This window comes from Danio rerio, chromosome 18 (genome assembly GCF_052040795.2).
Source record: "Danio rerio strain M-AB ecotype USA chromosome 18, GRCz13ab, whole genome shotgun sequence".
NCBI lineage: Eukaryota > Metazoa > Chordata > Actinopteri > Cypriniformes > Danionidae > Danio > Danio rerio.
In genome coordinates, this window is record NC_141038.1 from 4,709,249 (window position 1) to 4,733,654 (window position 24,406).

Sequence of the window (24,406 nt, forward strand, 5' to 3'; positions counted from 1 at the left end):
GAAAACATGATGAACACTCTCGTCTTTCATCCATCCTTCATGTAGATCTCCAACACCTTCTTCAGATCTGCACATCCACACCTTCACGCTGATATACCCATAAACCCCTGCTCTCACGCCATTTACCAGTGCTGATGTAAAACACTGCCTTTAAGACCAGACACTCCAGACAAAACATTTTTCACCTGTTAATTTACAGATTTTGGGCTTTTTTTTTTTTTTTGGTACTTTTCATTCTAATGGAAATTAAAATAATAATAATTTTCTTTAATATTTTCTCTAATAATAATCTTTCTGACAAATGAAGTCATATAAGAAAATTCTTCAAAATGAATATGAAATGAATGAATAAATACATTAAATAAATTAAATAATTTAATACATTACATAAATTAAATAAATAATTAATTCATTCATTCATTTTCTTTTCGGCTTAGTCCCTTTATTAATCAAGAGTCACCACAGTGGAATGAACCGCCAACTTATCCAGCACACGTTTTACGCAGCGGATGCCCATACACACCCATTCACACTCATACACTACGGACAATTTAGCATACCTAATTCACCTGTACCGCACCTGGTGGAAACCCACGTGAACGCAGGGGGGAACATGCAAACTCCACACAGAAATGCCAACTGACCAGGTCGAGGCTCGAACCAGCGACCTTCTTTCTGTGAGGCGACAGCACTACCTACTGCGTTCACTGCGCCATATTTAAACATAATACTTGAAGTCGTGCAACAAAAAAATGCTAAATAAATAAACGCAAATGGAAATGAAATAATAATAACTTTCTTTATTTCTCTTTCTGACAGTATATGAAGTCATATAAGAAGATTCCTCGAAATGAATAGGAAATATGAAATAAATAAATAAATACATTAAATAAATTAATTAAATAAATACATTAAACAAATAAAATAAATTAATTAAATAAATTAATTAAATAAATGTATTAAAATAATAAATTAAAGTAATTAAATAAATTAATTAAATTAATGAAAATAAATAAATAAATAAAAATAATTTATTTAATAATTGATTAATTAATTAAAAAATAAACAAACAAACATGAATTTTGAACATGAAGTTGTCAAAATATTTAGGCTTTTGTTTTTAGAAATGTGTGCAAATTATTGCATATTTAACTAAACAATGCCTCATTTGCATATTTAAAACATAAGACTTTAAATCGTACTACAAAGTATACTAAATAAAGAAATGCAAATATAAATGAAAATAATAATAATTTTCTTTATTTCTGTCTTTCTGACAAATAAAGTCATATAAGAAGATTCTTCAAAATGAATATGAAATAAAAAATATGGAATTAATAAATACATTAAATAAATACAATGAATTAATTAAATACATGAATAAAATAAATAAATTTAATACATTTAATAAATTAAATAAACAAAAATACATAAATAAATAAAATTAATAAGTTAAATAAAATAAAAATATATATAATTTAATTAATAATTAATTAATTAGTTCATTAAAAAATAAACAAACAAACAAACATGAATTTTAAACAAAAAGTTGTCAAAATAGTGAGGCTTTTTGTCCTAGAATTGTATGCAAATTACTACATATTTAACTAAACAATGCTTCATTAGCATATTTAAACATAAGACTTTAAACCGTACTACAAAATTTACTAAATAAATAAATGCAAATGAAAATAAAAAAATATTTTTTCTAAATATATTTCTGTCTTTCTGACAAATAAAAGAAGATTCCTCAAAATGAATATGAAATATAAAATGGATAAATAAATACATTATATAAATAAGTTAAATTATTTAAATAATATGAATGAATTAATTAAACTAATTAATTTAACAAATAATTTAAATTAATAAACTAAATAAATAATATAATTAATAAATTACTTAAAAATAAACAAACAAACATGAATTTTGAACATGAAGTAGTCAAAATATTCAGGCTTTTGTCTTAGAAATGTATGCAAATTAGTGCATATTAAACTAAACAATGCTTCATTTGCATATTTAATTTTTTTTTAAATCAAACTACAATTTTTTTTTTTTTTACAATTCTTTATGTAATCCATCAAGTGGGGAAGTATGATGATAATTTTTCGTTTTTACACTATATATAAATATATATGTTTTTATTCAGAAGCACTCAGTATTGTTGTGGTTTTGGAGCAGCGCTGGTCACCCGCTCACCTTGTTGCCATGGCAGCCATGGGCACAGGCGGTTATGAGTCAGGAGAGACTGGAAAAGATGATTTGTTTCTCTGTTTGGCTTATTAAACGCAGTTTGAGGCTTCCGCTGTCACGCTTACAGTAACATCATGCTTCTGTCATTCAGTTCTCCTATTGTGCAAATCATCTGCGGGTGTTTTCATCAAACACAAATTGCCTATATTGTTTTTTATGATTAATGTTCTTGAAGCACTTGGAGATTTGCAGTGATATCAAAATGATAAAAGCTTCAGTCGAAGATGTTCTCAGAGCTGAAATCAGTCATTATATAAGGTCAGTCATTTATTTGCACAGCTACAGCTGAAGTCAGAATTTTATTTATTTATTTTTTTTATATTTCCTAAATGATGTTTAACAGAGCAAGGAAATTTTCACAGTATGTCTGATAATATTTTTTCTTCTTCCTTAAATCTTATTTGTTTTATTTCGGCAAGAATAAAAGCAGTTTTTGATTTTTTTAAAGCCATTTTTAGGTCAGAATTATTAGCCCCTTTAAGCTATATTTTTTCGATAGTCTACAGAACAAACCATCATTATACAACAACTTGCCTAATTACCCTAGCCTGCCTAGTTAACCTAATTAACCTAGTTAAACCTTTAAATGTCACTTTAAGCTGAATAGAAGTGTCTTGAAAAATATCTAGTCAAACATTATTTACTGTCATCATGGCAAAGGTAAAATAAATCAGTTATTAGAGATGAGTTACTAAATTATAATGATTAGAAATGTGTTGAAGAAATTTTCTCTCCTTTACAATAATTCGGGGGGGGGGGGGGGGCTAATAATTCTGACTTCAACTGTATATAAATATGCCTTTCATACCTGAATGAGTGTGCGCAGAGACTCCACGTAAGACTGTTCAGCGTCCAGCAGATTCATCATCACATGTCTTCTCATATCCTGTAGAAAGACAATAAATGATCGATTAAACTTGCTGCAAAACATCATCTATGATAAATATACGAAACATACAATCCTGATGATGCAATAAACACAAAACTTCAGAATTATTAAATCAATGGAAGATAAGAAATGAATGATTTAGGCAGAATAGTGATGTCCAGAGGACTTTCTGCTATCATAAGGTCAACTTTCACATTTACCTAATCCATTGTACCTTTGTTTTCATTGGTCAAATAGTGAAAAAGTCTTACTTGAGCACTGCTAATCACACTACAATATAATAAAACATACCCAGAACACTTTTAGACCCTATTAGAATTTACCTGGCAACTATTAAAGAGCCCCTATTATGGGTTTTTGAAAATGACTTTCAAAAACACAGCTCTAAGTGAAGTGAAACATCCAGGCTTAAATCTGAAAGTGCACCATGTATAAAACTATCGATTCATCTGTAAAAGTCGACTCTGTGGATGAAACTTTTGCTGCGTCGGTGTGACGTAGATATGGAACTCAAGCCCTGCCCATTTGTTGTGCGTGCAAAAAATTGAACTCCCGGCCCCGCCCACAAACACTGAAGAAAGAAAAAGAGGAAGACAAACACTGTAGCAGATCCTGGTTGAATCATGTCGTGATGACGCTGTGCTCTGAAGTGTGAAGGAAAGCTAGTGTTATTTCCCTACCCATGGCTTAATTTGTGTCAGAACACGTCGGATCTGGATCCTCTGAAATCTGATCCGGCACCTCATTTTACCGATCCCTCTCTTCAACCGCCCTCCTTTCCCGTCCGCAGTTCACTTTCACTTTCTTCCGCGATCATCTTAACTTTCCTCCGCGACAACCCCCCGCTCTCCACTTTCGCACGCGACACCTCTCCATCCTCGGGTAACATGCTAGATCCGTTACCCCGATCTGTTCCAGGACCTCGCAATTTACAAATTAGGCACTGTCCCTTCCCAAAGATGAAACTTTGAAGAGTCAGTGGTTGAAGTTTATTTTTGCAAAAATACCTAAGCATTATAGCCCCAGCCTTGTGCTGTGCTCCTGTCATTTTTCTGACAAGTGCTTTAGCAATTTACATGCTTCCATCGGGGGATTCATCAGCTGTTTGTTAAAGGAAAGATCAGAAAAGACTATTGATGTATGAGACTTTGACAGAGCTTGACAAGAACTTTACAGTACACAGTTCATGGATCAGTTTCTTCCTCCATTTCACAGTGTAAGTACGTGCAATTAAAATGGTCACCTCCTTGTTTTGTCTAGCTTGAAAATTATGTATTTAATTATGTTTTGTTACATGTAACCGCTTGTATTCTCATTTCGTGTCTAATGCCACGTTGAAAATGCGATGCGTGCTACTTTGTTTACGTATTTAGTTCAGCTTTTTCCACTGTGTGGATTATTACTGAACGTGTGTTATAGTTAAGAATAGAGCAATATGCTGGTGTTTAACTGCACTGCTTTATTGCACTCCTGCATTGGGCTCACATGCCCCCTGCACTCTGACTACTTCAACAATGTTGATAAGTCGTGGTGGGCATTTTACTCTGTCTCGTGCTAAACGCTGTCGACCACTTGCAACAGGCTATCAACAGACCAATCCCCGCATATTAGCTTCGCGCTAAAGAGGGGTTTGGGAACTAATGAATCACTAAACGATTCATATGGGAGTTGTTAGGATAATTAGGTAAAAATAAATGCTGTTGGAGACCCTTCAAACCAAAATATGACACTTTTTTATGGAAAATAGGGGCTCTTTAAGGCACTTTGGTTTCTATAGTAATGCATACATACATAGAATAGTGAGGCTCCAATCAACCGTTTCCTGGTTACTATTTTAATAAAACACCCTAGCAATCACCAAATAATCACCCAGAGTAAATTAGCAACCATTGAAACACCCTAGCATAGTGGTTCTCAAATTGTTTTCATCAAGTACCACCTCTGAAAAAAATTGTCTCTCCAAGTACCACTAAAATGAGCAGTATTGAAATACAGTAGCGTAGTAGGCCCAGTAAAGCAGATACAACTCTGCACAGTTAAAAAAAACATGGCAGACTACCTCAGAAATATAGGCTATATGTCATGTATGGCATATTATATACATCATTTTTGATCAATTTTGAAATATATGTAGCATGTACATGACATATTTCATTCCTCTGCGTACCACTAGAAGGAAGCCCGCGTACCACTAGTGGTACTCGTACCAAAGTTTGAGAACCACTGCCCTAGCAGCTACACAGAGGACCCAAAAAAACCATTGAAACACCCTAGCAACACCTCAGAATACCCAACAACCACATTTCAATGTAAATAAAACACAAACAGAACACTTTAGAAACTACTTAAAATGTCCCAGGCAACAATTCACAAAACTAGAATCTTGTTTCAGATATTTACTGAATATAAAAATACATTTAATCATTTCACAGCAGTCAAGATCAGCTGTATGGCATTTCCATTGCTAGTAAAACACACAACATTATCATCATCATCATCATCACACACATTTTATAATGAATCTCTTTTAATGTCTTTTAGAGTTTGCTGTTTAATAATTTATTAGAAAAGCACTAGCAACCACTAACAAACCTCCTACTACACCCTTGCACCAAAAGCAACACACACACCCGCACAATTATAATGAGTCTCTAATCAAAATAAGAGTTTCCTGTTTACTAGTTTATGTCAGCCACTGAGCCAAATATGTGTGTGTTTCCGCCAGAGAGATGATAACCTTTTCTAACCGCTTCGATTCAGCCCTGACTGACCGCACAAACACATCTGAGCGAGACATTTGAAGAAAAGCGCTGATAATGGGCCAGATGTGGTGTGTGTCTTTCACGGTTAAATATGTTATATGCAGTATCCAGTGAAATGCCCAGCTCAAAGCCACACAGATGTGAATGTAATGGGAAACGGAAGTCACGTCCAGCGTTTGCCACCCAAAGTCACGTATACTGCACCATCTCATGGCTGAAGGACGTTCATGCAAACGTCACTTTTAAACGGCTTCGTGAGAACTGAGGCCTCGTCTGTTTACAGAAACACTTGCAGGGTTTCAGAAGAGTTTCTTTCTGAAGGAATATCAGTCTCATCCCACACTGAGGGCATTACAGAACAACACTGATGATGTAAAACTGTTTCAAATAAGTTCATAGAGTCATCTCGAAAGAATAAAAAACATGCAAGAGAGAACAAATAGAATTAAAATTGATCAAAATTGACAGTAAACTCATCTCTCAAAAGATTCTATTTCAAATAAATGCCTTTCTTTTGATCATAGGAATGCCTTAAACAGTGCACAAAAATAAACAGGTATAAAGCAGAGTAACATTTTATACACTAATATCAGTATATGCACTGCTAAAAGTTTGATATTGTGTTTACACAACAGTTTGACGGCATAATCGAGCATATAAAAAACAAAATCAAACACGGAGAGTCTAAGAATCCAGGAACTGTGAAAGGAACTACTTTCTTCTGCCGTTTATTCACATCTGCAGCTGACGTCGGAACAACAGAAACGGGTGCTACTTTACCAACGTCACTTTAGAGCTAGTGTTTGAATGATTGTCTAGCATAATGTCTAAAGACAAAGCCTGTGATTTTGCTGACATTTTAAGATTATACGGCTGAACAGCATGAAATGCCATCAGTCTACAGAGATTTGTGGCCGCTGACACACAGTATCTCCGAAATTATAAGTATTTTAAATAGGCTCTGTCCTTATAAATAAACTGCATAGCTGCAATCTAAACAACTACATTCTCGCCTAAAAAAGCCTCAAAAGTGCATTATGTTATCCAATTGCCGCAATTTTTGTCAAACTGTAGTGAGTTTATTGATCTGCTATGACTCTGTGGATGGAGTAATACAGAAGGGGGAAGAGGCTGTATGAGTGCTGTTATTACAGAATATTGCATGGCTATCAGCCAATCAGATTCGAGAACCAGACAGAACTGTTGAGTGTTGATATATATATATATATATATATATATATATATATATATATATATATATATATATATATATATATATATATATATATATATATATATATATATATATATATACACATACATACATACATACATACATACATACATACATACATACATATATATATATAGTGTTTCTTGATCAAATCAGAATTGTGGGACACTGAAGACAAATCATTAAACTTCTAAAATAATATTTTTTACAAGTACATCATTATTTACAGCAGTGCTAATATGGGACTTGAATGTACTTAGAGCAAAAATTAAAAAAATTGAAAGAAAAAAGAAAGAAAGATGAGGAGATAAAAGAAAATATTAAGATAGAAAAAAAACTAACAAAAGAATGGAATGATGAAAGATGACAGAATATAATATATATACATACAAATCAAAGACAAGAAGGGAATGATGAAATATCAAAAGACAAGAAAGCAGTGAAGGATCAAAGGAGAAAAGGGAAAAATCACCAACGATTAATGAAAAAAAGATGGAAAGAATGAAATAAAGAGATATTGAAGGAAAATAAAAGAACTGACGAAAGAATAAAAGAAAAATATTGAAGGAAGGAACGAAAATAAATAAATGACAAAAGATCAAATAAGAAAAAATTCAAACAGAGAAAAAAAATATTTAAAAATAAATAAAACAGAACCAAACGAAAGTAAGAGAAGAAAAAGAAAGAAAGAAAAATATTGAAAGAAAAAAAAATCAATGAAAAAATAAATAAATATACAAAGAACCAAACAATGAAGGATAAAAAAGTGAAGACAAAAAAATATCATGGGCAACACAGTGGCGCAGTAGGTAGTGCTGTTGCCTCACAGCAAGAAAGTCGCTGGTTCGAACCTTGGCTGGGTCAGGTGGCGTTTCTGTGTGGAGTTTGCATGTTCTCCCTGCGTTCACGTGGGTTTCCTTTGGGTGCTCCGGTTTCCCCCACAGTCCAAAGACATGCGGTACAGGTGAATTGGGTAGGCTAAATTGTCTGTAGTGTATGAGTGTGAATGAGTGTGTATGGATGTTTCTTAGAGATGGGTTGCAGCTGGAAGGGCATCCGCTGTGTGAAATGTATGCTGGATAAGTTGGCAGTTCATTCTGCTGTGGCGACCCCAGATTAATAAAGGGACTAAGCCGACAAGAAAATGAATGAATGAATGAAAATAAGATCACCGAAGAAAGAAAGAATGTTGAAGAACAAAAACAGAGAAAAAAAAACATTTAAATATCAAAAGAACAAAACTGCAAAGATTCAAACAAAAGTGACAGATGACAATAAACAAGAAAGAAATAAAGCTGTGTGTTCTTGTACTGTATGTCAGACTTATTCTCATATCAATCAATTGGATCAGCAGCAGGTTTGATAGACTGAAGTGACCACAGCTCTACAACAGCACTAAATAAACCTGCTGACCTGCTGCTCTAAACACACTGCTGATCCAGTTTAAAGCGGTTTCTCAGCAGGACACCAGTTACTTTCACCTGAGACCAATCAAAGCACCACACATGATACGTATATTGAAAGTATATGCAGTATCTATATTGCAGAGAGGTGCAATATAATACAGTAATATAATAGTGTCTGTTTCGATAAAATGATTTAAAACATGAAATAAATTTGCTTATTAAATTTACTTAGTAAAGTGCAACATTTGCAATGTCAAGGTCATAGGATCGATCCCAGAGACTGCATAGGCTAAATGTATTAAGTCGGTGCAATGTAAATAATTCTGTTAGCCAAACACATGACATGAAGGTGTATTTTCAGACAAAGCACTGCTATTTTTAACCATCTTAACCTTTCCTGAATTCACAGAGTCTGCATGTGTCTTCATGTCAGACTGTGCTTTCCTCGGGGTATTGCAGAAGTGCTGTGGCGGGACGTGTTTCACTGCTGCCACACATGCGGATGGAGCTGCCGGACTTATTCTGCCCCCTCGATGAGCCTCCAGAGAGCAGTTCTCTCCAAATGCAGTTTAAAACGTTTTATTGCCAGTTTATTTTTAGGCCTGAGTTCAGGCAGAGGCTCGGGCAGCACATCCTGACCTGTGTGTGTGTTGACGAAGTAATGACAAAAGATCCTTGAATTACCATTGTGTATGAAATGTGCTATATAATTACATTTAGATTTCCTGGAATTTAGTATGATCATTACAAGATCAAAAAAATAAAATAAAAATAAAATAATCTCAATGTAATAATGCAAGAAATATCATTATTACATTGACTTTATGCATTTAGCTCATGCACTGTCATTTTCTAAATGTAAAATGTGGCATGCCACAAGGATCAGTTTTAGGTCCAATCCTGTTTATACATTATATTAATGATATGTGTAGGATATCAGAGTTCATTCATTCATATTCTTGTCAGCTTAGTCCATTTACTAATCCGGGGTCGCCACAGTGGAATGAACCGCCGACTCATCCAGCACGTTTTTATGCAGCGGATGCCCTTCCAGCCGCAACCCATCTCTGGGAAACATCCACACACACTCATACACTACGGACAATTTAGCCTACCCAATTCACCTGTACCTGTGGACAGGGAGACCATGCAAACTCCACACAGAAACGCCAACTGAGCCGAGCCGAGCAAGGTTCGAACCAGCGACCTTCTTGCTGTGAGGCGACAGCACTACCTACTACTTCGTCACCCTAAATAAATTCAATAATAATTATTATAAAACAATTCCGATAATACAAATACAAATACATATATATATATATATCATTATTAATGATTAAACTAAATTATATAATTTATTAACTGTATAACTAGGGCAGCGTAGCAAAGCAAAACACATGCGCTATAGGTGAATTGGGGATGTTAAATTGACCATAGTGTGTGTGTGTGTGTGTGTGTGTGTGTGCGTGTGTGTGTGTGTGTGTGTGTGTGTGTGTGTGAATGAGAGTGCACGGGTGTTTCCTAGTGATGGGTTGCATCACTAAAACATATGCTGGATAAGTTGGCGGCTCATTCCGCTGTGGCGACCCAAAAGAAAATGAATGAATATAAAAATAAAATAACTCAATACATCAATCAATACAAACTGCAACAGATACTTGATGCTTAATAACACTGTTCAACGGCAACAGACAATTTTTTCTTTTCGGCTTAGTCCCTTTATTAAGCTGGGGTTGCCACAGCGGAATGAACCGCCAACTAATCCAGCATATGTTTTGCGCAGCAGATTCCCTTCCAGCTGCAACCCATCACTGGGAAACACCCATACACACTTATTCACACTCATACACTACTGACAATTTAGCTTACCCAATTCACCTGTACCCCATGTCTTTGGACTGTGGGGGAAACCGGAGCACCCGGAGCAACCCACGCCAACACGGGGAGAACATGCAAACTCCACACAGAAATGCCAACTGACCCAGCCGGGACTCGAACCAGCGACATTCTTGCTGTGAGGCGATTGTTCTACCCACTGCGCCACACACACGCACACACACACGCACACACTGTGAGGCCTCAAAAGTCAAAGCACTGCTTCAGAAATCTAATTCATTTATACATCAACAAAAGCCTTGAACATTCTTGGCATTTGCCTTACATAATGTCAAAAGGTGCCTTGTGTGCCCGATTGTCCCGGTGCATTATGGGGCGGATTCATTATTATAAAATCACATTATGAACGCAGCAACCTGCAAATGCTTTTCTTGGAAGGACGAGGTCAAGCTGAGCGGCGCCGCGGAGGAACATGAAGAGAAATATGAATCTGTAATGAGCAAATGTTGATGGCAGCGCATCTGTTTAACATGTTCAGTGTGACCAAACGACAAATCAATGAGCATTTCTAGAGCCAACAAACAAACGACACACACACTTTCACAACACACAGACAGATTTTACTCAAGAGGAACAGATTCTGGATTATTTCATTAGCTTAAAGAGCCCATATTATGGGTTTTTGAAAATTCCCCTCCATGTAGTTTGTAACACAGCTCTAAGTGAAGTGAAGTATCCAGCTAAGGCTTAAATCTGTAAGAATACAGTGTTTAAAACAGTTGATTCATCTATAAAAGAGTCGACTCATAGTGCTTTAAACGAGTCGCCTTGATAACGAGTCATTAGGTGTTTCGCCATGACGTACGAATGAAACCAAGTTATTCACGTGCACGCGCAAACCCGGGAGATTTCAAACCTGAGGCCCCGCCCTCTGACACAGAAACCCAGACACACACACACACCCACAAACACACAAACATGCCGGTCGATTGAAGTCACACTGCAGATGGATATTATCGAGTCTCTACCCAAAGATGAAACCTCAGCATTATAACCAAGCAGTTGGAAACTACTGGAAACTTCTGGAAACTACATGCTACAAAGAATACTTCATCAGCGTTTGTTAAAGGAAGGATCAGTAAAGAGTAACTTACTGATGGACGTCAGGATGGGTTTCTTCCTCCATTTATCAAGTGTAAGTACGTGCGATTAAAGTTGTTCCCTCGTTTACTCTAGCTTGCAAATGTATTTAGTTGTGTTTTGTTACTTGTAACCGCGTGTACTGTATCAGGTTAACTGGCTATATTCTCTTATCGCGTGCAAAGTCACGTTAAAAACACGACGCGTGCTGCTTTGTTTACGGAGCTCCGTGGACGAGGGTAGTGTGTGCGTGCGTGCGCTGTCGTCCGGAGGTATGTGTGTGTGTTTGTGTGTGTGTGTGCGCGCGCGCGCGTTGTCGTCCGGAGGTGTGTGTGTGTGTGTTTTTGTGTGTGTGTGTGTGTGCGCGCGCAAGGACGAGGGCAATGTGTGTTTGTGTGTGTCTGTGAAAAGAGCAGAGTGAGACAAGCCACGAGATCTCCTCGACAGTTTTTGCTCAATAAAATAGTTAGTCGTCTGTATTTTCAAGTCCATCGACTGTATTTACATTGACCCTACACTATCGAGCGTGTATGAACTGTGATTACTTTTATATTGCTGATTAGCTGTTGGGCATTTCACTCTCTCACTGAAGGCAGTCGACCAATCGCAACAGGCTGTCATCGGTCCAATCAGCACAGATTAGCTTCGCGCTAAGGAGGGGTTTGGAAACAAATGAATCACTGGACGATTCATACAGGAGTCGCTGGGATAATTAGGTAAAAATAAATGCAGATTATAAGACCATGAAAGTGTTATTTGACCTTGCATGCATATTAGACTGTTGTTGGAGACCCTTACAACCAAGATATGACCCTATTTCATGTATAATATGGGCTCTTTAAGGTCACACTTTCTTACACTTTACTATAAGGTTTCATCCATCAATCCATCCATCTAGATGTCCATCATCCCTCTATCCATGTCAATCATCCATCCATCCATCTTTTCCACTGTCCATCCAAGCATCTGACTATCATTAATTTATTCTTCTAGATGTCTATCATACTTCCATTCATGTCAATCATCCATCATCCAACAGCTAAACAACTTTCCTACAGTCCATCTGACCACCTGACTATCGTCCATCTATTAATCCATTCATCCATCCATCTGTCCGCCCATTCATCCGTGCATTTATTTTTCCATCAATCAGTCCATCCATGCATTTGTCCATCTCTCCATCTTCTTGTCAATCATCCATAAATTCATTCATGTCAACCTCCATCCATCTGTCCATCCATCCAAGTGACCATCATCTCTCCATCCAAGTCAATCATCCATCTATCCATCCATCCATGTCAACCATCCATATATCCCTCTAGATGACTGTCATCCCTCCATCCACTTGTCAATCAATCATCCATCCATCCATTCATCCATCCATCCAAATGTCTATCATCCCTCCATCTGCTTGTCAACCATCAATACATCCATCAATCCATTCATATGTCTATCATCCCTCCATCCACTTGTCAATCATCCATCTACCCATCCATCAATGTCAACCATTTAGATGACTATTATCCTTCCATCCACTTGTCAATCATCCATCTATCCATCCATCTGTTTGTCCATTCATACATGTAGATGACTATCCTCCCTCTATCCACTTGTCTATCATCCATCCATCCATCAATGTCAACCATCCATCTAGGTGACTCATTCCTCTATCCACTTGCTAAACATCCATCTATCCATCCATCCATCTAAGTGACCATCATCTCTCCATCCATGTCAATCATTCATCCATCCATCCATCCATCCATGTCAACCATTCATATTTCCATCTAGATGACTATCATCCCTCCATCCACTTGTCAATCATCCACCCATCCATCCATCCATCCATCAATCCATCCATCCAGATTATTATCATCCCTCTATCGCTTGTCAATCATCCATCCATCCATCCATCCATCCATCCATCCAAATGTCTATCATCCCTCCATCTGCTTGTCAACCATCAATACATCCATCAATCCATCCAGATGACTATCATCCCTCCATCCACTTGTCAATTATCCATCTATCAATCCATCAATGTCAACCATCCATCTAGGTGACTCATTCCTCTATCCACTTGTTAAACATCCATCTATCCATCCATCCATCCAAGTGACTATCATCTCTCCATCTATGTGTCAATCATCCATCTATCCATCCATCCATGTCAAACATCCATATATCCATTTAGATGACTATCGTCCCTCCATCCACTTGTCAATCATCTGTCCATCCATCAATCCATCCATAAGATTATCATCCCTCTATCGCTTGTCAATCATCCATCCATCCATGCATCCATCCATCCAAATGTCTATCATCCCTCCATCTGCTTATCAACAATCAATACATCCATAAATCCATCCAGATGACTATCATTCCTCCATCCACTTGTCAATCATCCATCTATCCATCCATGTCAACCATCCATCCATTATCTGTGTATCTTTTTTTACAACTCTATCCATCTATTATCCACCAATCCATCCATCCATCCATCCATCCATCCATCCTACTGTCCATCCAATCACCTGACTATCCATTCTCACTACTGTTCATCTATGCACCTGACTATCATCCATGTCTTTATACCTCCATTCATCATCATCTGTATATCCTTCATCTACAAGTTTATCCATCCATTATCCACCAATCCATCCTTGAATTTATCCATCCACCCATCCATCCACCCAATTACCTCAATATCCATTCTCTCTACTGTTCATCTATGTACCTGTCTATCATCCATGTATTTACACCTCCACTCATCCATCATCTGTGTGTTTATCGTGTACAAGTCTATCCGTCCATTATCCACCATCCATCCATCCATCCATCCATCAATATGTCCAATCATCCATCTATCAATATATCTGTCCCCCTTCAATTGCCAAATAGCAAAACACAAACACACTCCATAAAAAAAGAGACATAAGCAGAATGGACTAAACCATTACAGTATAACATTAAATCATTTTTCCACAAATAACAGTCAGACCATACAGAGCATTTCTTTTACACATCTGAAAACATAAAAATTTCCAAATTTAGTACATTTAATCAGAATCAACTATTTAGGTCATCCAGGGCAAGAGTAATCCACTGTTCAAGACTCTGACTGAAGCGTTTGGTTGCGTTTTATAAGCAACATTGTTTTCTAAGTTATGAGAAGATCTCATTTCCTCCAAAAGCACTGTGTACTTAAGCCAAACATGGTATTTCTGCCAACCACATCAGCTTCAATAAAACACACACACACACACACACACACACACACACCTGCAATCTGCAATTTGATCCATCATCGCCAATCAAACGCACCTGGCTTTGATGTGATCAGAAACGGTCACCGGTCGCTAATCACAATGAGAAAACTCTGCACGCTCAATCACGAAAGAGTGCGGAGAACGTTCAAGCGTTACACGGGAATTTGTCTGCTGGACGCGGTTCAAACAGGTGCAGTGGGGGATTAGCTGGCTATGGATACAGGTGGTTTATAGGTGCATATATGGGTAGCAATGGAAGGTCACTGGTTTAACTGGTAAACCAGCTAAACTTGTGCCATTCAGTTCAGGGAACAACGTTTTCTCATTGACAAGCCATTTGGAGAAGTCAAAGCATAAAAAAAATTCATTGGATTTATACATACTGCATTATTGAAATATACCTCAACCTCAAATCAGAGAAAGTTGAGACAGCTTGAATGTTAAAGAGGCCGTCCTATGAATTGTCAGTCACTGATATGGCCCCCCACCAATTTGAGTTTGAGACCCCTAATCTAGAAGCAATATCACCACATGGGCTCAGGGCTACTTTGGCAAACCTTTGTCAAGTACCAATATACGTAGTTACAGTTGAAGTATTCACCCCCCTGTTTATTTTCCCCCAATTTCTGTTGGAGAGCAGATTGTTTTAACACATTTCTAAACATAATAGTTTTAATAACTCATTTCTAATAACTGATTTATTTCATCTATGCCATGATGCATTGATGTTATTCAAGACACTTCTATACAGCTTAAAGTGACATTTAAAAGCTTAACTAGGTTATTTAGGTAGACAAGGCAGGTTAGGGTAATTAGGCAAGTTATTGTATAACGATGGTTTGTTCTGTAGACTATCGAAAAAAATTATAGCTTAAAGGGGCTAATAATTTTGACCTTAAAATGGTGTTTAAAAAATTTAAAGCTGCTTTTATTCTTGCTGAAATAAAGCAAATAAGACTTTCTCCGGAAGAAAAAATATTATCAGACATACTGTGAAAATGTCCTTGCTCTGTTAAACGTCATTTGGGAAATATTTAAAAAAGAAAAAATTTAAAGGGGGGCGAATAATTCTGACTTCAACTGTACACAAATCCACAAATGCCAGTGAACCCTGTACTGTGCCAAAAGGAAGCCCTATGTTAACAGTGTCCAGAAGCGCCATCGACTTCTCTGGGCTCAAAGGCATGTGGGATGGACCATAACACAGTGCAAACATGTACTGTGTTCAGATGTATTTCATTTTGTTTTGTTTTTTGCAGAAATCATATAAAATAACACCCATGATAAACATAGCTTGAATATTTAGAAAAAAATTGAAAACATAAATTTGCCTAAGACCATTTCAAGTAATTCCATTAACACGAAAAAATACAACCATAGAATATTCATTTCATAACCATATATGCTTTTAAAAAATAATGAATGTGTCAATGCAGATAGGAAATACTGAAAAAAATGTTTAGTTGTTTAAACATGCTATGTGAGCTTTTCAATCATATAGTAAGGTATAAAAAATGCTTAAAATATATAGTAAGTAATGTGTATTTGCCACAGGACAATGGTGCCAGTGCGCTCACCACACAACAGCTCTAGGTGGAGTGAAGAGACAGTGACAGAGCCAATTTGGTGAACAGGGATATTTAGAAGGCCATGATAAGTAAGGGCCTATGGAGGAATCTGGCCAGAACACCGAGGTTACACCCCTACTCTTTACGAGAAGTGGGATTTTTAATGACCACAGAGAGTCGGGACCTCAGTTTAACATCTCCTCCGAAAGACAGCGCTCACTGATATTATAGCTACCCCTTCACTGTACTGGGGCATTAGGACCCACACAGGTTGAGCGCCCCCTCCTGGCCACACCACTTCCAACAGCAACCTAGTTTTCCCATGTGGGCTCCTATCCAGGTACTGACCAGGCTCAGCCCTGCTTAGCTTCTGTGAGTAAGTCTTGGGCTGCAGGGTGATATGGCTCTGATCAAGGTATATTTTATATTATAGAAAACATAAAATCATAAATATCTGTAACAATTTCTGAATTCAGATCACCTATCAACTTAATCAACAGCTAAAATCATGTAAATATTTGGGTCAAGTTAATGTTTAAAAACAAACCTGGAGATCTTTGCATCTCAACTAGTCATTCAGAAAATCCACAGACTTTTCCACATATTATTAAAAACATGTAGTCTATCAGAAACGCAGCCGAGAGCAAAGAGTGCTTTGAAAGTGTGAGCAGTAGTTGCCTAGCAGCAGACATCAGTCCTCAACCCTGCACACACACACACACACACTCAGATGATCTGCACTGTCGTCATCCCTGACACCAGTGTCCTTAACTACATCACAAGAGCTCAAATCACACTGCCTTTCAACACTTTCATGCAGCCAGACTCGGCTCTCCTTCTCCCCCAGCAACAAGTCTTCATCAGCTTCCTTTCAGATACAAATCTGCAGTCCCGCAGAGCTTATGCAACTGTGACGAGTGTAGGGAGAAGCATGTGTGGTCAGTTTTCAGTGGCAATATTGATTCGATTATAACTGACCGTTTTATCTAAGCCAGCGGATTAGAGAAACAATCTGTGTAAATACTGTACAAATGAAAACAATGAAAATGGGGGAAACGGGATCATTATAATCCATAAATAATTACAAAATATGCATAGACATGCTACATAGCAGAATAGAAGGATTGATAGAGAAACAGACAACGGATAGATAGATAGATAGATAGATAGATAGATAGATAGATAGATAGATAGATAGATAGATAGATAGATAGATAGATAGATAGATGGATAGATGGATAGATGGATAGATGGATAGATAGATGGATGGATGGATGGATGGATGGATGGACAGATAGTTGGATGGATAGACAGATAAAGATAGATAGATAGATAGATAGATAGATAGATAGATAGATAGATAGATAGATAGATAGATAGATAGATAGATAGATAGATAGATAGATAGATAGATAGATAGATAGATAGATAGATAGATAGATAGATACTATTGTATTCCCTATTTTAGATTCGTGAGCTTTGTCAGCCTTTCCTCAGGCCATTGTTATTTTCAGGAGAAGAAAACAAAGAAAATCCCACAATATAGTGACTGCACTGTTTTTCATAAGGCAGAAGCACTGAGTCTAAGAGCTGCCTTTGCTGTCTGTATGGCTAGAGGTCTGCCCTACTAGTGGAGACAAACAAAGACACTCAACAAGAAACAAAACAGACCAATGATTCACACTTTCTGTTGGCTGTTTTAACCACATTTAGTGCTGTTTATCACACTGGTTGCCATTACTGTTTCTCATGAGAATGATTAGAGATTGTCTGTGATACCTAATATGATGTGGCTTGTGTGTTATTACATTTTAGGCGAGCTTTCAATGACAGAGCCCATTAGGAAACTCAACATATCAACAACCAACCCACAACATCACATTTCTCTTCTTAAAATGAACATGCATGCAAGTGTAAACCTAAAACTCACTTCTCATATCATTTAGTCGTATGCAAATAAAACTTTTACACTAGTCAGTACCATACGGTCAGTGCCAGCTCTGCCCCAGCCTTTACAAAAACAGGTCATGGGATCGGAGCCAGTTGGCTATTTCTGGCTGGCGTAGAACATTCACGAGCAATAAACACTGAGAAAGAGCATCGCAGACTAAAACAAAGCCAAAAATGAGCAAAAGAAATGGAGACGGAGAGTAAAAGCAGATCTAATATGGGTTAGTTTGTTACAACGCTATAGGGGCTTCTCACATTTCCGGGTTTAGCAGTAGCGGAAGTCGTCATAGTTGGTAAACTTATGAGTGCAGTGAATGTGAGAGTACATCAAACACAATTGCAATCCGATTTGCTAAAATAATAATAAAAAACTCCACGATGATGTTATCAAGACTATCGGAGAAAGGAAAAAACTTGTGCGAGACTGATAACGACAGCCAGAAACGTCAAATTCACTGTCCTGCTTCCATAAGCTCTACATTACAAATGCCTCGCATGAGCAGTAACTCATTTTTTTGTGATTTGATGCAAAGATTACATAATACATACATAAATATCTATAAATATACACTACCTGACAAAAGTCTTGTCGTCGATACCCCCAGTTGTAGGGGTAACAGATAATAACTTGACTTCTAGTTGTTCATTTGGAAAAGTGTCAGAAGGTAGATTTTTTAGCTGAATCATCTGTTGAACTGCATCCCCCCCAGACCTAAGATTCTCATAGAAATCAGTCAAGTTTGGTGCAGGAAAAGTCATGGTTTGGGGTTCCATTCAGTATTGGGGTATGTGAGAGATCTGCAGAGTGGACGCAACATCAACAGCCCTAAGCCTGGTTTATTTTCGATGCATCTGCTGGTACGTTTGAGTGCACGTGGCGTTTTATTTTGAGAAACATTTAAAATATTTTGGAGCAGTAAACATATCAGGCTAAATAATTCAAATAAATTCAATCTGCTGTCTTTATTTTTTTTTTTTAATTATGATTTTTTAACAATTTAAAACGACATCTTTAGATACTGCTGTCCTAAAAAAAAAAAAGGAAATAAAAAATCTTACTCATACCTTAGGAATGGTTTTACAGAAAATTTGGCGGTTTTTAAACCTTGACTTTTCAAAACCGCGGTATACCTTGAAAATGGTTATCGTCCCATACCTACTAGATAATCAGTAATTCTTGGCTAGAAATGGGAAAGGGGGAAAGTTTTTGTAAAAGTTTGTAAAAACCTGAGGGATAAGTTTGTTAAAGCCAAAACAGATGATTAATTACAGAAATATGTTTTTCCACTATTCATTTTAAATTTAAAACAATTTAATAGTTGCAAAACTAGAATTAATGAATAAATTATTTATTTGATAAAAATCCTATTTGAACCTATCGGTTTACAACATTTGGACTTTATTGGTGATAAAGGTGTTGTCATTAATATTTTAATAATCTATAATAGGTAGAACTTTTAACAGTGATGCATCAAAGTATGATTTGAATTTTTTTTGAATGGTTGTAAAAATCTTTAAAATAATTTACGAAAATAATCAAAATAATTTGTTTAAAAATTCGTTGAATGATATTAATGATATGACGTAGTGCCACAAACATCCTACTTCTATGGTTATCCAACTGATTTTATGGTGGGTTTATTTTGACCCCCTGCTGTCGTTTGAAAGATTATCACAACGCATCAAGTATAAAAGCCTCGTCCATTTCATGAGGTGCACGCGCAGTCAGTGGAGGTACGCGATGCGGAGCGCCAGGCGAAAGTATAAATCTGGCTTAAGGTGTCATGACATTTGTGCTGCCCAATACATTACAAACATCAAAATTCCTGAAAGCAAAGAAGGTCAAGGTGCTCCAGGATTGGCCAGCCCAGTCACCAGACATGAACATTATTGAGTATGTCTGGGATAAGATGAAGGAGGAGGCAAGAACTCTTTCTTTGCCATTCCAGATGACTTTATTAATCAGTGATTTGAGTCATTGCAGAGATGTATGGATGCAGTCCTCCAAGCTCATGATGGAGTCACACACAATATTCATTCTGTTTTCACTGCACCATGACTTCATATTCTATACTGGACATTATTTCAGTTCAGTGACAAGACTTTTGTCTAAGCAAAGTCAGACCTTACTGTCCTAATGAAATCATTCAAAATCAAGGCTTGATCATATTTTATTTTGGTAAAATAGATGTAATCTAGGGGCATTTGCCTTTCATATAAGCCACTTCTGATACCAAATGATCAACTAGAAGTCAAATTATTATATGTTGTTCCTAAAACTCGGATAGGCGACAAGACTTCTGTCAGGAAGTGTATGATATAAAAATAAACAATCAAAATATTAAAAACTTTCAAGGACTGAAGATGATAATGGCAATTAAACAGTCTTGTGAAAAGGCTCTATTGGCTGCAGTGGCGTTCAAAGTGAACCAATCACCTCGCAGCCTCACACCAGTGATTATGCGTGCCATATGTGAGTGTAAGACAGTCTTAAGACAGACGCCCACAGGGTCATGCAGACAAGTAAATCCCCTCAGTGTCTGGACACGCAGTAATCCCAAAACACTCCTCTCGGCTGCAGTGTCCAGTGGCTGGAGGGAGGAACGGGTTTAGCACATGTTGAAATGACATATAACAATAATAATAATCCTCCCTCTAGCACTAAATTCTCTAAGCACTAACAGTTCATTTATTACTCTTCCTGTTGAATCACTGTATGCCTCCCCAATTGTGAGTCGCTTTGGAGAAAAGCGTCTGCTAAACGGCTGATTGTAAATGTTGATGTGAGCAGGTAGAGAGCAGAAGATGGTGGTCTCTCTCTGAAGATGATGGCACTGTAATCTCATGATTCAACAAGCCGCTGATTTAGTCGCTCTAATTCTATTAAGGGTGAGAGGAGAATAACCTGCAGCAGAGAGACAGAGACGTCAACTAAACACTGCAATAGAGGAAAGAGGACACCTACCTGCCTGTCTGCCTGTCTGTCTGCCTATCTGTCTGTCTGTCTGTCTGTCTGTCTGTCTGTCTGTCTGTCTGCCTGCCTGCCTGCCTGCCTGCCTGCCTGCCTATCTATCTATCTATCTATCTATCTATCTATCTATCTATCTATCTATCTATCTATCTATCTATCTATCTATCTATCTATCTATCTATCTATCTATCTATCTATCTATCTATCTATCTATCTATTCTTCAAAAGATCTTATTTTGTGTTTAACAGAAGAAAGAAACTCAAACAGGTCTGGAACAAGTAAAGGGTGAGCAATTAATGACAAAACTGTCATTTTTGGGTGAACTACCTCTTTAAGAAAAAGACCATGAAGAAGAGATCTATATACACTCAACATGCCACTTTATTAGGTACACCTTACTAGTGCCTGTCTGTCTATCTATCTTTTAACTTATTTTCCTATTCGTCTATCTATGACCTATGTATCTATCCATCTTCACAAAGGAAGACATTTGAAGAATGTTACAAATCGGTAACCACTGACTTCTACAGTAGGAAAAACAAATACCATGGAAGTCAACAGCTACAGGTTTTCAACATTTTACAAAATATCTTTTTTTTTCTTTAGTTCACCAGATCTGTGACAAATAAAGAGAGATTAAACGATGACAGAATTTTCAGTTTTGGGTGAACTGTCCCTTTAACTGGCCTGTTCATCCATCCATCTACCAACCACGCTATCAATCTATACATTACGATGCTGAAATTATGACAGCGACAATTCACACAAAACGAAAACTGACAAACTATTTACTGTCCCTTAGGTGGTTCCATCCCTTGATGAGTTGGTTAAACATACAAGAACATATTTTGAAAAAAGCTGAAAACCCAAAAGCAAAACTTAAAAAAAAAAAAACACTATAAACGTCAGTGGTTACAGGTTTCCAGCATTCTTCAAAAGATCTTATTTTGTGTTTAACAGAAGAAAGAAACTCAAACAGGTTTGGAACAAGTAAAGGGTGAGTAATTAATGACTAAATTGTCATTTTTGGGTGAACAACATTCACAATGAAGTATCTCATGACAGAAAAGCAACACTACAGACTCGATGGTCTCTGCTTTAAGGCTTGTTCCTCAGCACTAAACTACAACTTGTCAGCATTCTTTGAAATATCTTCTTTTGTGTTTAACATTAGAAAGAAACTCAAACAGATTTAGAAATAGTAAAGGGTATGTTAATAATTTTTGAGTGAACTACCCCTTTAAGAAATTACAAATAAGACAATGAAGGACAGATCAGACTAGAGAGTAAAACACAACACAACAGACTCAATGGCCTCTGCTGTAAGACTCGCAACTCAGAACTGATCAACAGGTTTCCAGCATTCTTCAAAATATCTTCTTTTATTTTTTTAACAGAAGATTTGGAACAAGTAAAGGGCCAGTAAATAATGACCAAACTATTATTTTTGGGTGAACTACCCCTTTAAGAAAAAAAATAAGACAATGAAGAAGAGATCAGACTATAAACTGTGATTAGAAGACCTTCACAATGAAGAGTCTCAGCATAAAAACAACACAACAGACTGATCTACAGCACTGATCTACAGGTTTTCAGCATTCTTCAAAATATCTTCTTTTGTTGTTAACAACCTTCACAATGAAGAGTCTCATGTCAGAAAAGCAACACTACAGACTCAATGGCCTCTGCTGTAAGGCTCGTAACTCAGAACTGATCAACAGGTTTCCAGCATTCTTCAAAATATCTTCTTAAATTTTTTAACAGAAGGTTTGGAACAATTAAAGGGCCAGTAAATAATGACCAAACTGTCATTTTTGGGTGAACTACCCCTTTAAGAAAAACAAATAAGACAATGAAGAAGAGATCAGACTATAAACTGTGATTAGAAGACCTTCACAATGAAGAGTCTCAGCATAAAAACAACACAACAGACTGATCTACAGGTTTTCAGCATTCTTCAAAATATCTTCTTTTGTTTTTAACAACCTTCACAATGAAGAGTCTCATGTCAGAAAAGCAACACTACAGACTCAATGGTCTCTGCTTTAAGGCTTGTACCTCAGCACTAAACTACAACTTGTCAGCATTCTTCGAAACATCTTCTTTTGTGTTTAACATTAGAAAGAAACTCAAACAGATTTAGAAATAGTAAAGAGTGGGTTAATAATTTTTGAGTGAACTACCCCTTTAAGAAATTACAAATAAGACAATGAAGGACAGATCAGACTAGAGAGTAAAACACAACACAACAGACTCAATGGTCTTTGCTGTAAGACTCGTAACTCAGAACTGATCAACAGGTTTCCAGCATTCTTCAAAATATCTTCTTTTATTTTTTTAACAGAAGATTTGGAACGATTAAAGGGCCAGTAATTAATGACCAAACTATTATTTTTGGGTGAACTACCCTTTTAAGAAAAACAAATAAGACAATGAAGAAGAGATCAGACTATAAACTGTGATTAGAAGACCTTCACAATGAAGAGTCTCAGCATAAAAACAACACAACAGACTGATCTACAGGTTTTCAGCATTCTTCAAAATATCTTCTTTTGTTTTTAACAACCTTCACAATGAAGAGTCTCATGTCAGAAAAGCAACACTACAGACTCAATGGACTCGGCTGTAAGGCTTGTACCTCAGCACTAAACTACAACTTGTCAGCATTCTTTGAAATATCTTCTTTTGTGTTTAACATTAGAAAGAAACTCAAACAGATTAAGAAATAGTAAAGGGTATGTTAATACTTTTTGAGTGAACTACCCCTTTAAGAAATTACAAATAATACAATGAAGGACAGACTCAATGGCCTCTGCTGTAAGACTCGTAACTCAGAACTGATCAACAGGTTGTCAGCATTCTTCAAAATATCTTCTTTTATTTTTTAACAGAAGGTTTGGAACAAGTAAAGGGCCAGTAATTAATGACCAAACTATTATTTTTGGGTGAACTACCCTTTTAAGAAAAACAAATAAGACAATGAAGAAGAGATCAGACTATAAACTGTGATAAGAAGACCTTCACAACGAAGTGTCTCAGTATGAAAACAACACAACAGACTGATCTACAGCACTGATCTACAGGTTTTCAGCATTCTTCAAAATATCTTCTTTTGTTGTTAACA

The 24,406-nt window shown here is 36.7% G+C and overlaps 1 protein-coding gene across 17 annotated transcripts in view; it reads right to left on the reverse strand.

Annotated features, from left to right (window-relative positions):
- arhgef17 (Rho guanine nucleotide exchange factor (GEF) 17) overlaps positions 1-24,406 on the reverse strand; it is a 163,110-nt gene that overhangs the window by 42,998 nt on the left and 95,706 nt on the right. For all 17 annotated transcript variants that reach the window (XR_015514061.1, XR_015514062.1, XR_015514059.1 and 14 more), the window contains 1 exon segment: positions 3,065-3,142. Coding sequence is in view for 4 of the 17 variants with exons in the window: in NM_001443251.1 (NP_001430180.1) it covers positions 3,065-3,142 (78 nt within the window). In the remaining 13 variants the exon portion in view is untranslated.